At 42.4% G+C, this 21,743-nt stretch overlaps 1 protein-coding gene across 2 annotated transcripts in view; it reads right to left on the reverse strand.

Moving 5' to 3' along the window:
- Positions 1 to 657: 657 nt before the first annotated feature.
- Positions 658 to 21,743, reverse strand: part of SATB2 (SATB homeobox 2) — a 107,295-nt gene continuing 86,209 nt past the window's right edge. The window contains exons 9-10 of one of the 2 annotated variants that reach the window (XM_018071935.2): positions 1,629 to 1,761; positions 1,336 to 1,515 (exon numbers count right to left, since the gene is read on the reverse strand). In XM_018071935.2, coding sequence (XP_017927424.1) covers positions 1,454 to 1,515; positions 1,629 to 1,761 — 195 coding nt within the window. In that variant the 3' untranslated portion in view covers positions 1,336 to 1,453. Of the gene's footprint in view, positions 1,762 to 21,743 lie in introns of both variants that reach the window. The other variant, XM_008931116.4, reaches the window with a different exon arrangement.

Raw genomic sequence — 21,743 nt, forward strand, 5'->3', positions numbered from 1 at the left:
CAGGGCCTGGCGGGAGGCTGGGAAGTGCCCGTGCCGTGGGGAGGTGGGACCTGCGGCTGAAAACACTTCATTTCACTGGCACAAAACAGGTGACGCAGAGGAAGCCCAGCTAAAACAGAAACACGGGGGAGGCTGGCGAGGAGGGCGAATGGGGTGTCAGCAATAGGGTGTCAGCACTGTAAACCCTCGGTCTGTCTGCAGTTTACCTGGACAGGATTCTCGGGATTGTGGCGTTTTGTGTCGCAATGTAACTTAACGTGTGTGTGTGTGTTTTTCACTTCAGTATAAACAAAAAGCATTGACAAGAAGGAAGCTTACAAATTTCAAGATCTGAAACAGAGAACAGGTAAATAAAATCCATTGTAAAATGTGGTTGATAGTATGAATTCCATACATCAAATCTCAACACATTTATCTCTTTTCTCTTTCTATAAAGACTTTGTTAACGGACAAGTCTTCTATGCACTGAATTTCAGTTTCAGCTATTCTGAATCCCATGAAAACTCATCTGTTCACTACAGAAAGGACTATCTGGAGAGTGGAACATGCTGTATACTTTTAAGTGTGCATTGTGTTCAAAGTACTTTTAACTTACTAGTTTTCTTTTTAAGGTGCCCTGATTTGTTTTTCCATTTTCTCTCTTTTTTTCCTCTTTTCTTTTTTTGGCAGTGTTGATTTACGTCTTTAAATACCTCAAAAATTACCCATCAAGTTGCCAGATAGGAAGCCATATAATAATGAAAAAAAAAATCAGGGATAAACATAGAAAATAAATAGGAATTCAAAAATAGTCACCACACCCTGAGAGCAGGCGGCAGTTTATCAAAAAGCCAAAGCAACTCATTGTGAAGTGGTTTTAATACATAAACAAGTCTCATCTTTAAAGAACTCATTTCACAGTCTATACTTTTAGGTTGTAAAGTTCCGTCCCATGCAATTTTAATATATATATATTTTATGTAAATATATATATACACACACAAAGTTGTAAATTTTCCTTCATTAATTTCATAGGACTTTTTCTTCCCATTTACTTGCTAGATGTCCCTTTCATAAGTGCAAGATTGATGAAGGCATAATCCTATGTGACTACAACAATTGCTTCAGTCAAATGTAGGAAGTGTAACACTCGAGTGTCTGTGTCAAGGCAATGTCTGATCGGGCAATGCTGAATTCATTCGGTTTGCACATGGATCATGCGCAACGGAAACAAACAAACAGAAGGTAAAAAGAGAAAAAAAAAATCAAAAATAAAACCAGAAAATCCTTGGATCAATGTATTGCTTTCTGCGCCCCTATCTCACATTATCTCTGGTCGATGTCCGCTGGAGCCGCCTTGCTTTTGTCGGGGTTCTCCTCCTCGGGCTCTACTTTGTACATTTCCTCAGAGCCTTCCTCACTGTCGTTCTCCTCTGACTCTGTCAGCAGCTCCTCATCCTTGTACTCTGCCACGTCAACCACTGTTCCCAAATGCTCTTTTAGCTTCCCGTGGTGCTTTACGTGGTAACGTTGGTTCTGGAAGAATTTGATGATGGTGTGTTTGGGGAGATCCAGCTGAGCAGAGAGGGTGTGGATGGCTTCCTGATCAGGGTAGAGACCCACGTCATGAATAAAGCTTTGAAGGATACCTAGAGCTTCCAAGGAGATCTTGGTACGGGATCTTGGCTTTTTGGCACAACTGTCCTCGGCAGGTGGAGGAGGAGCCTCTTCTCTAGGTGGGGAATTCTCCTTTGCAGGCTGGGACTGCTGTCTGTGCAGCACCTATAAGATCAAACAGACACAGACTTCACGTACATGCTGACCCCCTTGGTGCTCGAGATAAGGACACTTGTACAGGCCTTTACACAGGGTCTATTTTGTTTTGGTGAGGAAAAGCACAATTAATATCCTTTCTCCACTACCTTTCTACCTTTGAAGTCAGCTGCACCAGTAACTATAGACTGAAAGGAGAAACTGATATAAAAGGCAAAAGATATCAAATAAATATAAAGCCACAAAATAAATAAGAAATACAAAATGCAAGTAATAAAAAGAAATATAAAATAGCCAAAATAAATGTTAAGTCAAAAGGTGTTACAGTCTCATGGTCAGGATGACTGGCCAGTTGTCCCATCTCAGACAAGTCATTCTCCTGTTTTGTTCCTCTTCTCCCCCTCCTTGATTCCTCTTATCTTTTTAGGCTAGAAACTCTCATCATTTCTTCAAAATGCCAAGTACCACAAAGGCCTAGACATACATGGGATTGTCAGGTGCTACTTTATCATGAATAATGATTTGGCATTAAAATCCATCACAGCTGCCTTATGGAAAAAAAAATAATGGAAGTGCAGAGATTTGTTAACATTTCCCATCTATGAAGAGTGACAGCATAGTAGCTTCACATAGGTGGCTCTAATGTGTCTCCTGAACAGATTTCTCTGTATTACATCTGTAGCAATTTCACCAGTTGAGGAGTTCTGAGTTCAAATAATTATAGCCCTCCATTCTGAGAAACCCTCTGGGCAAACAGGCTTTGCAGTCTTGTAACAGATTTTCAGCAGCAGTATCTCCTTTTCGGCAAGTTTAAAGAAAGCATATGTAGCTCTTAATCTTCCTAACAGCCACTTAAAATGACTAAAAAGGTCCTTGTGCAGCCCTTATTCCAAGGAAAAAAAATACCTGCTCTGAATTGTGCAAAACACAGAGGAGTTCCACATGCTTTCTTTAAAACCAAATCTATACAAGAGAGATTAACGGAAAAAATCCCCTACAGGATTGAGGGCTGGATTTGCCCAGAGGTTTTTTCAGATGCGGGGAAATAATTATTAGAACTCAACACTCAGAGCTAACAAAATCAATATGGATAACTATTTTCTTCCACAAATAAGAGGGAATTCTGGCTCTTCAACCAAGAAGAAAATGTCTTTGCTGCAAAGTGTACCATCCAGAAAATCAACCCTACATTAAAGCTCTCTAAAGGGAAAAAATAAGGATAAACAATGGAAACGTGCTGAGAACTTGCACTGAATTTTACACACGTACTGAGCCACCAGTAAAATGCTACACTAGTCGAGTTATTACAAGAGGGAAGTCCGCTGTGGAATATCAGCCCGTTATGCAAATAAATAAAAAGGCTCTATGGCAAAGAGCCCCTGATTAATTTCCTTCATCAAACGTTGGTACCACAGTAATTTGTAACATCAGCGACCTCCGGGCATGGCTTCTGAAGAGCAGCTCGCAGTCCCCAGCCACTGCCCACCGCACATGTGGCCAGGGAGCTGAGCCTGGAGGAGAGGCTGTGACAGCCTGGCCAGGGCACTGCCCTTCCCCTGCTGCACCTGGTGGCACTCGGCCAGCCCTGGGGGGCTGCAGCTCCACCGAGCACAGAGGCAGGACACAGCACCACGTCCCTCACTGGTGCCTCAGTGAGCAGCTAAGAGCAGGTGTCCCACTGGTGACAGGCAGGGCTTGCCACACTGTGGGCAAGAGCTGCTCGTGGGCAGAAACACTGCAAACCTGTTTCAGTGCCAATACATACATTTCCCTCCCAAGCATGTAAATGCTCAGGGTGTCGTAGAAATGGGGCTAACCAAGGAGCGGGGGAAAGGAGAAACTCAAATGGAAATGACAGATAATCTGGTTTATGTTTTATTACATCTCTTGTAATAAAAGAGCATAATGTTCCAATGCATGGAATCACTCAGCTGGCTCTTTGAGGATTTCTTTTTTGTCTATGGATTGTTTTCAAAGAGAAGGACTGATGTTCCCAAATAGAGAGGTTACAGACAAGGGTGGGATCCATACCTACGTCAGCAGGGAGCACTGAAAGCTGCGCAGCCAGGATTGCTGACACTAGCCAAGGACCCAGCCTCATAAATTTGTCACACAGACCCTACCTACTTATCTCCCCTGTAGTGCCTTCTGGCCCTGGCCCCTGACACTGTAAGACCCAGAGCAGCCAAAATCAAAAGGATTTAGCACTACAAATAAACTGCCAGGGAACTTACAGACAGCGTCACACAAAAAGCTGCAAAGGAGCATTGCTAATCAGAAGCTGGATTCAAGTAGCAGTAACAGAGATAGAATCACATCCAGAAAGGGTGAGAATTACTCAGTTCGTTCTTGTTGGACTTGGAAGGGGGCTTTTTTCCCTTTTCAGTTGACAAATAGCATGAGAAACAATCCAGCTTGAAAAATGTTACAAGACTTCCAATCAAATATAATGATGAAAAAATCCAACAATACAGGATCAGCAGCAGTAAAATGTTTAATTTGAAGGAGATGAAGAGATGCCTACAGCATCTATAAAGCAATCAACCAAAGAGAGGGCTGAGAGCGGGAGGAAAAGAATTATTTCAATTAACCCTTCCTTTTCTGGAGTGACCTCTCTACCCTTTCCAGAAGAGAAAACACATAACCCAGGGGTTATCAGTGCAAAATATTAGAAAAAGGTTGGATTTTATTTCACTTACTGTTATCCTAAGTAATGAAAAAGCCTAAAGATGCTCGATGTTCTTGTAACAGATAAATCTCATTATTCTGCTAGCTTCTGGGGGCTTTGCTCTGGATTGCCAGTGGCATTAACAAAGGATTTCAGTCATGCTACATTTTTCAGTGACACAAGTTTACCCATATACAGAGAGGTGGATAAATGCACAGAATTTCCTTCAGGTTTAGGCTGTGGTCAGTTTTGCAATTCCTTCTGACAATATGGACTATTTAACACAAAAGAGAATGCTTTTCTATGCAAACCAGATCAACTGCTGGGGCACACAGTACAATATGAAATCTAAATTACCTTTTTGTTAAATATTTGTTTTAAACTACATTTGTAAAGCATGCTGATCAATTTGGGTGATTTGCTTACTTCATGTCTGGTTCTGCACGTCACAGCCTCACTGAGGAAATGGACCATTTTTGGCAGTTCCAGATTTTCAGATCTTGGGTCATTATTAAGCTCTTAAACCCACAGGTAAAATTTCAACTGGCTTCACGCACTGCTGTGCACACCGTGCCGTAACACTTTGGTGTTTGGGTTGGTGCTGCTCTGAAGAAGGAACCATCACTGATCTTCTGTGACAAAGTACAGGGTGCAGTGCATTTTCCAGTGCAGGTAAACCCCCAACAGTGGTCTGACCTACCACCATGTATATGCTGGGCTTCTGAGAGAAGGGACAAAAACAATGGCCATGCTCAGCTTTCCTTTTCCCAGGAAAGGAAATCCCCCATGCCCTTCCCCACCTCTCCCCAGCCACAAGTGGGGCAGCTTCCTCCTCCTCCACATCCACTACCATCTGGAGCTGACTTCCCTTCCCCATCTACTTTCAAATCAAATGTGAAGATACAGATTTCCTTCCATGCCCACAGGACTTATTTTTTCCATCCCTTCAACAGATTTGATTTTTAAACTCTACAGGTGCGGCTGCCAAACTCAGCATTTCAGAACAGAGCAGCTTTGGAAGATGCTGCTTCATGAAGGTTCATTCAGGTAGACTTTCACCTCACACACAAACCCATTTTTTTCTAACAAATTAACCTGTCCTGGTAAAAACCTTGTAAGAAAATGACTGTGATGGAAGTTGACTTTAAATGATAAAGTGACTGGTCTTAGATCGCACTGCACTGAAATATGATTTGAAGGCCACAATGAAAACCAGCTGGAAGCCATGTGTAAAATATAATAGTACATGCCTACAGGGAAGGAAGTGAGATATTGAATGATTAAATTTAGGAGAGTATATAATGTAGTGTATCATTACGGGAGTGATCAGGATTATTTGTAATAAGCTAAGGGTTTGTGGTCTATCTAAAATCCAAAGCCAAGAATTATTTGGGGGAAGAGATCGCTGAACTGTTTTACATGAATCCATTCCCCATGTCTCAAGGATGCTTCTGCAGGAGAAACCTGACTTCAGTGTTCCCACAGAAAAGAGAGGTGAGCAAACCCAAACTGAAAGATGAATGTCATGCAATTGCAGTCTGTGTCTGTACTGCATTTAATTTTGGCTGGATTCACTATGCCACTGATGTTTGTTTCCATTTCCACCCACTTTCTGGCTAGAACTAGACATGTAAAATTGGTGAGTTGCTAAGGGGAGCCAAGCAGGATATGCTTGAGCGGGGTACGCACACGCACTCGGGCAACAGCAGCAAGGCACCAGCTGGCAACACTCACTCCATGACAGGCCACCTTCCATTGCCTGAGCAGCCTTTGCAGCACATCGGAATCAGGAACTGCATTTCTATGGGAAAAACCCTCGCTCTTCTGTTTCGTAGTGTGGTTCTGCCCCTCCCTTTGCAGATAGGATTACTCATGTGAGCTCCTTTCTGCTAGGATTTGCTGAGATGATGAGCTGCCCCCTTACTAAGAAAACCACCAAAAATGTCACACTCTTGAAACACTGCATTTGCAACAGAGACTGCCCTTGTTGAACAGACACCACCTTCCTCTGTGCACAGACTGAGCACCAACAGGTACCTCAAGTGGCATGTGTTGGCCAATATCAATTTTCATAACCCAAACCCACAAGGAGCAAAGTTGAATGGATTTGCCTTCTCTTTACCAGAGGAAGTTTAAATAGGATGTTGGAAAAGATTTCTTCACTGAAAGGGTTGTCAAGCACTGGAACAGGCTACCAAGGGAAGTGGTGGAGTCACCATCCCTGGAGGTATTTAAAAGATGTATAGATGTGGCACTTAGGGACCTGGTTTAGTGGTGGGCTTGGCAGTGCTGGGTTAATGGTTGGACTCGATCTTAAAGGTCTTTGCCAAGCGAAATGGTTCTATGAATCTATTCTGCATGGTGCGAAGGGGTCTTGCCTTTCAGCTTTCCTCCACGCTTACGCTGCTCTCATAGCCAGCCATAACACTGTATCACGCCAAGGATTTTTATGCCAAAGATGGCAAATTTTTAGCCTGCTTAAGGAGCCCCAAATAAAAGCCAGAGAGAACAAGCACATGTTACAAACGTAGGTCCAGTACCTGCACTTGGTACACCCAACACCAGTCCTCTATTACATTCCTTAAAGCATTCACAGCTAGTCAGCAGGAGTCGCCACCAATTTGACTCCACACAAAAACAAGTCACTACATACCTCATGTAAAGGAGCCTATTGGAAAAGTTCATTCCCAAAAGATAGCTGAAGTCAAAGGGAGGGCGGAGGACAGGCCTAAACAAGGTGTTCAGCTGCACTTTACTGAGCAACATGTGATTTCTGCAAGCTGAGAGCCCACAGGCAGTGCCTAGCTATCATGTTAAGAGTTTACTTAAAAGATAAACTTTATCACCTTGCAACAAAATCTTATACCTAGAAGGAGGCACTGTCCTTCTTAGCAGATCTTACAGGAATAATCTGGAGAAGATAATCCATTCAAATAAACAGCCTTACACTCCCTAGCCATGGTCTCACTTTCTTCACATATAGAAATGTGCAAGAAGAGAACAGAGCAAGCTGCTGCCATAAACAGGCTTGCACCCTGACAGCCTCCCAGGCCAGGGCTCGCAGGGGTAAGAACATTAATTAGACACAACCACTGTGCCAAGACTCTTTATAGGTTTTTAGGAATGTCTGTCCAAGAAACTGTAGCAGAAGTTACAATTTGCACCTGTGTTCATTTCTTTCCTATTCAAAATGTGGCTCTTGACTACTCTTTTTTTTTTTTTCCCCCTTGCAAAAATACATTCATTTGGGTAAACACTGCAGTACTAGTTGCAGTTCCAAAGGAAGTATTTTCTCTGGACTCATTCTCAGAGTGATTTCACACCTTGACACCATAAAGCTGTGTTAAAGACTGTGGTTTAGTTTCCTTGCTTTTCTTGGATTATACAGTATCCTAAGGTCAAAACTCAGGGAAATCCAAAACTGTTATTAAAAAAGAAAAAGTATCTATGAAGTGATGACAAATTGCAGACTACAGGTGTTAGATTACATTTTGACTCCAGGCAGGTTTAATATACTTTAGTTTCCTTTTACAATTGCCCTTAGCAGGTACTGTTATCGGTAAGGGATTTAAAAAAATATATGGTACTCAATAAAAGAAGACCGTGTCAAAAGAAATCAATATGAGCGTGCAAAATGGTAGGAAGTCTGACATGGATAAATATGTTCACTTTCATCTAACTTCAATCTGAGCTTCTTTTAATTTTGTAGCTCAAATGCTGGCGCACATCTTGTGCATTTTCCAATGCACCTTAGTAATTGCTTCACAAGAGTAAACACCCTTATTAGAGATAATTATAATATATGTCTGTGATATGATGTGCCCCGTCTCGTGCAAGCCAGACCAAACCAGCCAACCAGAACTGGTGGCTACAACAGCTTTTAAGCCAGCAGCCCTGGGTCCCATTCAGCTGCAAAGACAAAGCAGTCACACAGTAAAAAATCCCCCAAATATTCAGGCCTTTCCTATCAGCCTTCATCTGCTCCTGACCACCACTGGAGCCAGAATATTGGATCAGACAAGCCATGTGTCCTAATCTCTCAGCTCTGAGGTACAAGTCACTCTCTGAGCCACACAAAAGGGGACTAAGAGAGAACTCTGTAGAGAGAAATGTGTCCCATGAGGAACCTGAAGTCAAAGTCAAGTTTGGTTTTGAGGCCGGAATGCACGCTGGTTGAAGTAATACATTTCAACATCTTTGGAGCACACTTGCCACATGCTTCCCTTTGCTTTATGGTGGTTGCCTTGCTTAAGGGCAGGAAACAGGCAGTGATCTGAAAGCATGGCAAGACACTCAACAAACACTCAACCTCTGAAATAGCAACCCCATCCTGCAATTCTTCTCTAGAACGAAACTGTCAGAAATGGTCAAAAAGGTGACAAAAAAGGTAATAAGAATTAAAAAAAAAAAACAAAACAAGCAAACAAAAACAAACAAACAAAACCCCACACCAAAATCAACAAAACTTTCAGTTGTACATTGCTTTTGCCATCTCATGCAAAGTGATAAGTATAAGCAAAACACAATTAATCTTGACTTGAAGGCAGGGGGAAGGTGTCTCCCCCCCTCCCTGGCACACACTGCTCCCATTAATGCTAACAGGAGCTTAGCATGCATCAAAGAGCAAATACACCACAAAACATTTTTAAGAGCTATCATCACTGAAGATAAAATATAAATTACAGCCTGATTACACTGCGCTGCAAAGAGGCCACATGTGCAGCATAGCTCGCAATGACAACTGCAGATGACCAGATAACTTTGGGACAGGTCTAAGGTTACTGTAAAACATCTGTGCAGTGGAATCTTTCCTTGTCTTTGTTTTCCTTTCAAGAAGCTGTGGCACTGCTGTCTGCACAGTTGTTTGAAGAATGTTTACAAATCAGCTTGACAAAGAGAAAAAAAATTTCTGCCATCACTTGACCACAATCATGATCTTATTCTTCAGTAATGCGTGGTTTATTTCCCTTTCCTGATCTCTGTTAATAGACAGCACGTGCCTACACAATAGCCACTATTTTGTCTGTATAATGTTAAAAAAATAAATCACAAAACTCTGACAATGCAGAAGTGTCACGGTGTTTCCTGGGGTAACTGCTCCCCCTCGAATGCTAACTCAACTCTTCCCACAAAAGCACAGGCACAACTTTCATTGCTGTGCAAGTGCCTGAGAACTAGCTGATTTTATGGGGCAGCATAAATGAGCTCATGCTGACGAGCATTCATGTATTAGCTCTGAATTTCCCATCTTGGGCTGGTTTAAGCCAGATCCTTAGGTTTACTGCAGAGTAACTGTGGCCAGCAGTGGGCATCTCTCGAATACCTGGCTGCAGCCTGGGAGGGTTGTCAACAACTAGTCTTCAGCCCACAGGTGGAGCTGGCACACACCTACTGTGTAAATACACAACAGGCCAGATTCATTCCGGCTTCTGCTGGCACAAACCAGGGTGCTGGTGACAGAGCAGCCGATGCAGTCAGGAAGTGTTGCACAATGTCGCTGCAGACTCTCTCCTGAAGGCATCGGTGATGGATGGCTCCATTGTCTGGGGATGGGGCACAGCCAGCACAGCTGGCACGGGGGCCAGTTTGCTGCATCCCTGGCAGGCAGGCAGGACTCTGCTGCCCTTGAAGAAGCCAAGCAAGCCTCTCTTGCTTGTAACCTGCGGTGGCAAGGCAGCCTCCCCCACAAGGGAAAAAATGACAGCCTTATAAAGGTTCACGCTGCCCTTCTGCATGGTGATGGTAACTGCAGTCCCACTCAAGTGGGGCTTTCAGCATCTGTGTACGCACTGAGGGCCACAAACCTTCTAGTTAAAATTTACCTTCTTCAAAACAAGACCATGAGCTTTGTGGGCCTATGACTTTTCTCTTCTGTGCTTTCTCTCACAGCCCTAGCAAGGCTCTCCAGGGTGCTATGGCATGCAGGCTCTGCTTAGCAGTTTCCAAATAGAGCCTGAACTTGGTTGTGGCTGGATGGAGGGTTTGTCAAAGATTTCAGGTCGATTCTGAGTTTCCCCATCCCAACTCTCTTATTCCTAATGAGGAGCTGGCAGAATGCCACAAGAACTAAGGAAGCAACAAAAGGCTTTTTTATTTGCTTTTCTGCAGACAAAATACTTCTGGTATCCTCTACACTTTTTTGTTTAATTAACACTACACATGTTCTCTGTTTCTTTTGAAAATCAGAAGAGTATTTGTGGGCAGTGTGAGCAAGATCTTCCCTGACAAGCCCCAACCTAGAGGTCAAGCTCTAAACCTCTAACTATGGTGGCACAAATGGCGCCACTATAATCATGTTGTTTTCCCGTTACTCAGACCAGGAGTAGGCACTGCATTATTTCAGGAAGAATATGTTTGGATTAAACACTGGATTCTAGTGGGGGGTAATTATTTGTCCCATCAAACTGTTTTAGGTCCTTACAGTTGGCTATTTGGGGTTTCAGGAATACCCAACTGTACTGCTAATTTTTACAATGGGAGCAGTTAGAAGTCAGGAGAACCTGACTGTTATGGTTAGTGAAAATAGCAGATTTGTGCTGATAAAACACTACTCAGCATGTTTTATGGCTTTCAAGATGTAACCACCAATGCACTTAATAACAGGACTTGTGCAAACTATACTGTGTGAATCAAACACATAAAAGTATAAATATTCCCTTTTATAGAAAGCAAGTCTTAAAAAGTGCATTATAATCAACTACCATGGTAAAAGCAAAATATCCAGCATTACCACACATGCAACTGGCATAATGTGCTTTATTATACCCTTAGCTAGAAGCTGGGTAAATAAAAATCGAATGACCAAAGTACAGTCTCCTGCACAGATTAGGTCACTGAAGACAAGATGCCGTAGAGAATTAGATCTGAAATCCTTCATCTTCCTGATTAAGCTCTAGAAAAGGTGGCCACGTACAGAAGAGAGAGGACGAAGCTAGACTGGCATCTCACTCTCACGCTGTTGAGCTCCATGTCTCACTACTCTGATCTGTATCTATTTTACAGATTCTGGATACTGGAAGAAAATGGCTTTATGGAAAGTAAACAGCATGTGCAGTTTATACTCAGAGGTTTTTGTTCATTTTTAATAAAATGGTTTAATATACGGCTAATGAGGTAGCATTAGGACAAAGCAGAAGATGACATTGTTATGGCCCTGGGATCCATCCCTGGCTTTGCTGCTGGCTGCTGTGGGGAGTCTGTGGACTGCTCAGCCCATGGCTGGCTACACACACATAATCACTGGAGTAAAGCTCACTCTTAACACTAGCCTGCAACTACTGTAGGTCTGTGTGCAAGAAGTCTCAGGGTTTTGCTAGAAATGCAAAACACCATTCTTTGCTTCTGTAAGATTAGGATTGTGTGGCATTTTTCAGTCAAAAACATCAACTGAGTGACATCAAAGTATTGCCTAAGTGAAGTCTATCTACTTTGCCAAGTTGTTTGCCTGGGGTGGCGGGGGGGGTGGTGCTGAATATTCTGACAAAGTTCAAGCAGTTGTTTAGGCATTTTTCATGAAACAGCATATTCTGGTTGCTTTTATTCAGAGCAACTTTTGCTCTTCAAATTCTTCCTGTTTTCCTTCAAAGCATTATGTTGCTTGTTGCTCTAAACTGCCACAAACCTTTATTTTTTTTTTAATTTGAGCTGCAAATAATAATTTAGAAAGGACCAACATATTTTTTCTTTCAGTATTTCAGAAATGTCAGCAACCCCTTAAACTCAGCTCCAGCATTTCTATAGCTCTAGGCTGTACCACCCAAGGAGCAGCAACTCATAGCCATCTCTCTACCCACCTACCTCCTTCACCGTTGCATTTACAAAAGGTTGTACTGATGGAAGCTCTGAAAGCATGAAATGTAATGTGGTTTATAAAACAAGATAGATGTGAATCTTTTCTATCTCAAAATCCAATAAAGCTTATGATTTTTATTGCATGTGGGAGTCCTTTGGTCAATGTAATAGTGATTAGCAACTTGGCCAGTAAGTCTGATAAAACCAGAAAGTACTTTCGAATATATTCTGGCCAGAGACACCTGGGAGTGAAGCATATGTGTTGCTGCTGATGGCCCCAGGCTTACATACATACCTTGGGATTTCTTCCTTGGTTCTGTTCTGTCTTGCCATGGTTTTGTTCTATTCCCTCCAGAAAGAACTACTCCAAGCCTCTCTTACCCTCAAATCTTCACAGAAAGGGGGCATCATCTTAAAGCTATTCCCCCTCATCTTTCCAGCATGCACAAAGCCAAAAAATTTACAACCTGATTCAGCCAGGGCTCTGGGTTGGACTTTAATGGATCCCAAACAGAGTAATGCAGCATTCTTACTCCTGATCTCCTTTGAACAAGGAAACATCAGGAATAACATTACTCCAAGTCAGCAATGCTTCCCTGGTGCTAATCAGGCCATTAAAAAGGCATAAGCAGTTTGTGTGATGCAAAGGGACAAAGAGAACCACAGAAATGAATCAAAACCAGGGAAAAATTAGAGATTAAAAGTAATAATACTCCTTTCAGCAAACCACAGTCTGAATGCATGATAAGTGGCTAAAAGACATAATCACTGCAAGATCTAGAGACAAAAAAATGTCTCCTGACTGCATGAAATGTAAATTAAACTCGCCCTGGTACAGAAGCATTTCCTTCACAGAGCAGTTAGTCACTGGGTTTGCCTTTGGGAAATCCAGAGCTGGTGCTGCAAACTAGAGCTGCAACAGCTCACCCTCCCTGATCTCACCTATGGAAAACACACATGCTCAAAGTCAACAGCTGGAGGGAAAGGAAGAGAAACCCAAATGCAGCACACTTGTTAGAAGAGATTTCCATGGAGGTTCCCTCCCCAGATAAGCAGATGGCTTTCAGTTAGTCAGGGTTAGGGACTGCCCATGTGGTTTCCTGCCTGCTTGCCTTTTAGCTTATCTAGACCTCATCAAGACATTCAGTCCAAAAAAATTAGAATGGCTAAGTACAGGAATTAGGGAAACTAGATAGAAATGAGCCCTGGTCTGCCCTTGTGCAGAGGAGTAGGGGAATCTGTGCCTATGGGTGGGATGGAGGCAGCGGTGCCGACCCTTCTGCCAGGGCAGCCACGTTGGGCTGCGGCACATCACATCTGCAAAGGCTGGGTCAGGTCTCCTTAATGCCACGGTGCCTTCTCCAGGCACCAAAGCCATGCCTAACTCCATCCAAAACACCCTAGGCAACGGCCCATCTGCTTTGAAAATCTCCCCTGATGTCAGTTTACAACCCTGCCTGCTTTATCCGTGGTGCTGGTGCCTGCCAGCAGCCCAGCTCTGTGGCATATTCCCAGCCCCACTGGCAGCCCAGCGTACGGCTACAAGATTTGCAAAGCTCTGGGCAGACACTGGCTTCTGCAATGCTGTGCATGGGAGCAAAGCAAAAATCCACCAGGAACGTATGCACAAGCTGCCATATGGAAAGGGCATTCTCAAATTAAACCCTGAAACCCAGATGAGATCTGAGCGAAGGACAGTTTCACTTAAAGGAAATGTCTGAGGTCAACCAGCAATTAACTGAAAGGTTCTGATTGAATACGCTATTGACTGCGCTCACATCAGACAGCTTCCTGTTTATTATACCTTATGGGCTGTCTAGGTGCCAAGACATTAAGCTGTCAATAATCTATTAATACTAAACAGCTCCTCCCTCCTTACTCCCCCCATGCAAATACTCTTAGGCTAAGAAACTGCACTAAAAAGATGGAAATTTTTGAAGTGAGATGGAAATGAGCTTTTTAGGGTATTTCTTTGCTTGCTTCCAGCTGCAAGTACAGCAACATTCTTAAACAATATAACACGCAGCCTATAACTACATGGAAAAAATTGTGTTAAAAAAAAAAATCAGCCATGATTGAGACCATATCCTGAAATCTGGCTTTCTTTTCCAAGCCATCTTTAAACAGTCTAAGTTAAATTTAATTAACAATTTACAACAAGGAGAGAGAAGTTATTTAAAGAGAGGCCTACAGGTCCTTAACATTCAGTGTCTGGGAAACAGTTGTATATAAAAAAAAAGTTTTAATGAATTTAATAGAGAAAAGCACTTTAATTAAATGCTGTCAAAGAGGATTGTATTAATGACTGCACACAAAGGAATTTAAAGCAAGCCAAGTATATTTAGCAAATAGGAAGTAGGCTTTCAGAGGCTGCAACTATTTATGTTTCTGCCATTGCAATGCATCTAGGAGATCGCGTTGCCAATTGAAAGCAGTTATGTTATTAGATATGATTTTATTTATTATGGATTATTAAAATTTCAAATGCTGCAGGGAATACATTTATTTCACTTCTAAAATGAAAGAACAAAGATATTTCCTGCTTGTTCGGTAAGAGGAAAAATAGAAGAGGAAATAAATAATAAATAATAATAATAACTTAGCACTTAACTAGTGAAGCGCTGTCCAGACAGATCTTTTTATGGGGTTTGTTGAGTCCTGGACTTTTAGTGTGTCTCTTTCTTTCTGCTACAACTGGATGGATTCGCCGTTGCTACCCAGCTTCCCTCAACAGAGCATGGAAAGAGGAGGCAGCTCTTACTCCTTGAGGATATAAGGGACTTCTGTGATACTCTCCATGTTTCAACTCTAAAAACTACCAAAATCTCACAAAAAGAAATCTTGGTTGCCAAGCCTTTTGCAAGCAAGATTGAGAACACCCAGGTTTTCCAGATCTAACCATGAGACTTAGCCACAGAACTCTCTTAAAAGCCCAGAACAATTTTAGGTCTGCATTAAGCCTTTTTGCAGAATGTGCTCACCTTCTTCAATATCCATATCATAGGACTTGTACCAGGAAGGAAGGAGGCTCTTCACAACTCTCCCTGCTCACGTGCCTTGGATTCAAGTGTGGCACATTAAATGAGCATGGCCTAATAAGTGCATAATGTAGAGGTCCAAACCATAAATTTGAGAAAAAGCAACTAGAAAATTCAAGGGTGTCAACATCGTCTTGTACTATGATGGCACAAATAGCATAAAACTAAATTTAGCCCCAACTGGAAACCAAGGAATGTTTTTTGACACAAAGTTAATGAGATGGCTGGGTCTGTAATATCCAGGATGTGTTCTGTGATTTACCACATCCTTTTTGCCATATGCAACGCTAAGTGGTTAATAATGATTTTAGATGTTTCAAAGTTCTGAATGTTCCACCAGGGGCACCTTAGGCATGCTTTTATTCCTTGGTTTCTGAACACCAAGTCTTTTTTAAGTTAGGCACCACAATGGGAGTTAGTCCCAAATTATTGGGTTTAAAATGTTTTTGTTTATACTGAAGATTTTCACCTTCTAATTTGAAACATGAAGAAATGAGTAGAAATGGGGGAAAAAAAATCATTGGAAAAGAGGCACAAGGGGATACCTATTTCCTTTCACAATGTGAGTAGCATTGTAAATGGCGAAGTTCAATTTTCTAAATACATTATCTGATTTTTGTTTAAGACTTTAATAAAAGTCATGTGTGATGTGTGTTGAGAATGTAGCCTTTGTTGTTCCACAGCTAGGGATCTTGCAAACAGCTTCGCTTTGTCTGTGCCAAGATATTTTGGAATATTCTTTGAAACACTGTAAGCATAGATGACTGTGAGAAAAAATATGTGCTACTGTACTTCTGGATACTTGATGCGTGAGAATAGTGCATACACACAAAAACACTTCCCCTTTCAATCTGCAGTGCCTGTAGAAGTCCATACAAACATGGAACAACATACTAATCCTGAAAAAAAACCCATATCCCCACACATGTTACAGTCTCTGAGTATTTCCAGCTATTCGAGGGGGGGGGGGAAGAAAAAATAGAAAAAAAAGGAAAAGAAAAGAAAAAATAAAAAAGAGCAAAAAAGGAAACTGCACACCAAAGAATCTCAAAAAACAAAGACTGGCTCTGGGCAAGGAGACTGACCATCTACATCCTGCTTTGTCATAGCCTAACTCCCAGCACTGCCCAGAAACTGCACCATTTCCTTGGGGGACACTGTGCAACATGGGAGGAATAACAGCACACTTGGTCTCATAGATCTTCAGGGGGAAAACAGTGCAATGTGCTCTGGTAGCACAATACACAATGGTTTTCCTCCCCATGTAATTTTTACAATTGTCTATCTGCAGAGAAAGGCCAGCTGCAATGATCCAGGGCTCTGACTTTATCCTAAGATTTCTGTAAGGAGCCTGAGAATAAAATGCTGCATACAACCAATAGCCTATAAACATTTACACATCTCTAAAGCCTGATATTATAATTTATGAACAAGTGTGAGGGACACAGAATATTTAGGGAGCATTAAAATGAAATTAAAAAGAGCAATATTTTTAACTGCAAAAATTCTCAAACATAAATGGAACTCATCTAGTGGTGTTTCAGTCTTCAAGGTTTGCCTGCTGCTGGCAAACTTCAAAGGTTATGTGAATTTAAAGAGCTTTATTTAGTGATCTTGCTCTAGATGTTTGCTCATCCTCAACCTACTATGACTTCTTACAACACTGGCAGCTTAGCATTTACAACAGGGCCAGGGCTGTAAGAAATGTGGGCTAAATCTGGTCAAATTGTGTGTGAAAGGCAAAAGGGTGAGACAACAGGGGCCAGAGCTACAGTGATGTCATTTGCTAAAATGACAACTTGTCAGAGCAACACCAACACAAACCACCACCCTGCTGCTTATTGCCAAGTCTCCACAGGGCTAAATCTACACATTCAGATTTTAAGGGAAGTTTCTGCCTGGAGCATCCTGCCATGAGGGCCACAGCAGCCCAAACAGAGCTGCTCTGGGGCAGCCTCATGCAAGATGTAGCCTCAGAGACATCTTTGTTGTAAGAAGCTGCAGAAGAAAAACATCAGCCATGCTCGCGGGGCTCCCTCACTTCAGTCCCACCTCATCCCTGCCCTGTCCTCACTTGATCCTGGATCAAAGGAAATCTGTCCAGGAGCAGGTGGCACTGAGGTGGCCTCAGTTTCAGGAGTCTGAACAAATACAGAAAGGGTATTCTACTCTGAAAAGACTAAACTTGCCACCACAGAAAAACCCAAAACTATGCAGTTTACTTGATCTCCCATTTCTAGGGTTAAATGGAACAATACTAAACCTAAACTAATTTCAGAACAGAAGCAATTTGGTTTTAATTGCAAGTACACTCCCCACTATCATTCAAGGGGAATAGCAGGCCTAATGTTAAAAAAATTCAGCAGCACTTTTCAGCCACATTAGATATCCACACTAAACAGAAACAGCTGAGATGGCACAGTCACAGGTTTGCAGTCACAGCTCAGTGGCTTTCCACTGCAATTGTGGTAGCTATCAATCAGCAGAAGATCTATTGGACACCTCAGAGTCAAATGTAAGGGGTTCATTGTCTGAGATGTGCTTCTATTTCCTTTGTCAAACTTGTGCAAGGCTCCCAAGCTACTGTGATGCATCAGAAAAACGGTGTGCACCAAAAGGATGGAAAACCAGAGCACACAGACACAGCTTGTGTTTCAAAATGCAGCTTCTCTGACTACAGGGCACAGGTACTGGAGCAACATGAGAAAGCAGCTCAGAAGCAGAAGCTTTCTGAGGATTTTGCCTGTACTACTTGCTTTGAAGAGAGTCCCTTACTGTCACCCAAAAGCAGTCACACACACAATAGAGATAAATGCAGAGTTAAGTGGCATTTGTAATACATATTGCCTTAAGCTTTCATGCTGCACAGAAATAGCTGTTTCATAGTTTGAGATTTTTTTCAGTGGTTTTTCAAGTTTAGACTGAAAGGAGATACCGAACTTGACTGTTATTATCTAATTTTAATAAGAGAGAATGAAACTCCAGATAACATAGCAACTAGGAAGACAGATATTCTCCACTTACAAAATTCATAGACCTCGTTCTGACACGCATTTCCCTCTGTAGTTCTAAATCAAAGAAAAAAAATACTCCAGCTGCAGCCCTCTCAAACCAAAGCACTGAGATTTTGAGTGGAATGAATAAATCTGCAATACAAATCTCTCTTAAAGTCCATCTGGGTTTGCTGAGTACAAATTGTCTCACCAGTCTTGACCGTCCCTGTTTGAGCAGACACCACACTCAGCCACAGATTAAGGAGCTCAGAAAGTCAAAAAGAAGTGGATATCCATCTATAATCTGTCTGTTGGGTGCAGAGAAATGATCAAAAAGCAAAACTATCAGGGTGTAGCCATTAAGAATGAATCACAGGGCACACCATCCCCACAAAAAATTGCCTCAATAAAACAGTAAGCACCACCATCAGAGAGCTAGCATAGTTTGGGAAAGTAATTTTTGCCCAGTCTCACAGACAACTCAGTCCTAATTTCCAGTATGCAAAATCCTCAGCTGTAACTCACACAAACATGGCAAAACCTCACTCTGCACATCATCCTATAGATCATTAAGCACATCGTGTACCCCTATGGAATAACACAGTTTTGCTTCACTCATTATCTATGATTTCCTAAATATTATTAATTAATATTATTTTTTAAGAAAAGAAAATTTAAGTCACTGTTTTTTCCATCTGCATGCTATGCATTGTGTGACCCATGAACTCCAAGACATTGTTTAGAATCAGATATTTCATTAGAAAGCACTACTGTGGTGTTCATTCCCCTTTTATTACTTCTAGAAAGAGAATATGAAATTAGTTTCATTGGACTGCCATCGCCACTTGCCTTGACCCATTTTTATGAGGGTTCCATGTTCTGCTCTTTTGTATTTCATTGTCATTTCTAAAATACTTGTTTCCTTCCATCTCTCACAAAATGACAAAATTAGTATTTAATTTACTTCTGTGGTATGTTATTTTCTGCATATTTAAAGAGAGACCACAATGTTTGCAGTGAACTCCAATACAAAAGAGCTTTCCTAGAGCTTTCTACTATGCCTTCTTTTATTTACTAATGTTCCCCCATGATTTATGATCTGAACTATTATAAATTGTCAGATTTGTCTAAATCAAAGCTTCTGACAAAAAAAAAAGGGTGGGTGGAGGGATGTTATTTTAAAAAAGTGACAAAAGTAGCAGTGTATCAGAAAGCAACATTTGATTGATCTTAAAACAATATGTAGCTACCAGCTTCAGCAGACCTATCTGTCAACTCATGCAGGAAATGAAAGGTGAGGTTTCCCTGTTCTCTGAAAAGTAGGTACTTCGCTGCAGTGGTGGCTCATTACTCCAAAGAACGGGCTAATACACCCCGACACTCCAGAGACAACTGTCTGATTCATACTCTTCCCAACGGAGTCAGGTTTCTCTGCCCCAGCAATTAACAATGAATTAGCACTACATTAAAGTGCCAGGCAAGATGGTTACTCTCTGGAGTGGTCACCTTGGACACAGCAGACGAATAGTGGGAGAAGGAGAGAAATTAGATTTACTGTGTCCCAGCATGTCTGTAACAAACACGGAATCCCTGGCTGGCAACGGGAAGCAGCTGTAGGCACTTGTCAGCATTAACACCCCAGAAAGGTCCAATGCCAGCAAACAGCCCAGGATCGGTGGGATTTAGCAAGGGATAGAAAGTAAGACAGGGTACCCTCACCTCTGCAGAGCAGGGAGCTAAACACAGAAGCATGAGGACTGCTTGCTGCAAAGAGAGTACTTTGCACAGAGTTATAAGCCAGGCCAAGCCAGATCAAAGGTCCAGCCAGGATCCCACACCTAGTGGTGAGGGAAGAGGATAAGAACAGGGCAAAAATACAGTCATGCTTTCCAGCATGCCCTCCCACCCTCCAGGAAATTGTGGCTCAGGCACTCCATAAATGAGAGGTGGTGTCCTTGTGGTAGCCCAGCTAGCACAACCTCACAGGTCTTCTCCTTGGTCCTACCGCAGCACTTTGCAGTTACACCGCATTGAAACGGAGGGAGAGCCACTCAGCACACCTGAATGTCCTTAAAGACCAAGTGAGAGACTGTGGTGAGCTCAGCCTGCATGCACAGCAACATGTATAGGTGTAGCATGAATGCTCTGCAACCAGCATGTGAAGGAAAATCCACACTCTGACACATCCATATGGTCCCACCCAGTGCTGCCAGAGAACACAGCCATGTCACAGAGCTCCACAGGGCTCACATTTTATGACTCCTCAGCACAATAACAAATAAATCAAGTGTGCAGGGAGGAATTTCTTGTGCACTAAGCTTCCATTGTAGACGTTTTGCATTTTAGAAACAGGAAAATAATTGATTAAATGGATTAATATATGGCTGATGGGAAAAAATCTAATGGAAGAGAGAAAAAATAAAAATGTTTCTTTTTTAAAACCCTGAACTTAAAGCTAAACAGTGAGGTGCAGGCTAGTAATACCAAACAGAGGGCAAGAACCTCTCACACAAGAAACAACTATCCCTTAAACATCAAGAGCCAACTTGCATGCAGCTGATTTTCTAGAGCACTACAACAACTGCCCCACTGTGCACACCCCGCCTTTAGAGGACAGAAACCATACCGGGCCTTGGGGTGATTCCCTCACTGAACTGTCCTTAACCCTGTAATCAGCAAGTGAACTACACAAAACCCATCGCAATGAAATCTTCACCATTTCCAAATGGTGAAGCCATACCAAGGAAAAGACTAAAATTTATCCATTATCTTTTGCCTAGTCATGTCTCTTGTGATGATAGCCAGGATCTTCTTCCAAGTCTGACAGAGGGACACGCCCAGAATGTCTGAGCCCAGAGAGGACTCACAGTGGCAGGGAGCTCTGGCAGCAGTGTGGGGCAGCTCGTTCTCAGGCTTTCCCAGTCTCACAGCTGCAGGAGCAGGAGGCTCAAGCACCAGACAGAAGTTACTGTATGCACGTCAAATCCATCAGAGCAAACAGAAAGATGGGGTGGACAGAGAGAGAGCAGAGGTAAGAGCATCCTGCCTGCTTCGGTGCTACAGTACTGCACCTGCTGTTATTCACAGTGCTGCTGTTGTCTCTTCTTCAAAGGACTGTTGTTTTGACATCAAGGTTGCAGGTAAGGGCTCAACTTACAGCACACTTTTCACTAGCAAAGCCTGCAAAGCAAAGTAGGTCGGTGACTGCAGCTCTTGGATGTTTCCACCTGCTGCTAGAGTGTAGCCAGGCACTGAGGCAGACATTCTGCACCCGCCACTGCTTTGAGAAGGAAATGAGGGTTGCTTTCCCACTTGACTCTACAGGGGGAATTTCAGATAGGCAGAATGTAATTACTCGGCCTGGACTTCGGCCAGGAGCGGGGCCTGAGACCCCTACCCTTATGTAAAGTGTCACAAAATCTCCTGTGACTGCAAGTGTGAGGACCTCAGCTTTACATCTCTGGCCGCTGTCATTGATTCTTCATGGCTAATTACCTAATA

This window comes from Manacus vitellinus, unplaced genomic scaffold (genome assembly GCF_001715985.3).
Source record: "Manacus vitellinus isolate BGI_N305 unplaced genomic scaffold, ASM171598v3 scaffold_20_pilon, whole genome shotgun sequence".
In the NCBI taxonomy this organism is placed as follows: Eukaryota; Metazoa; Chordata; class Aves; order Passeriformes; family Pipridae; genus Manacus; species Manacus vitellinus.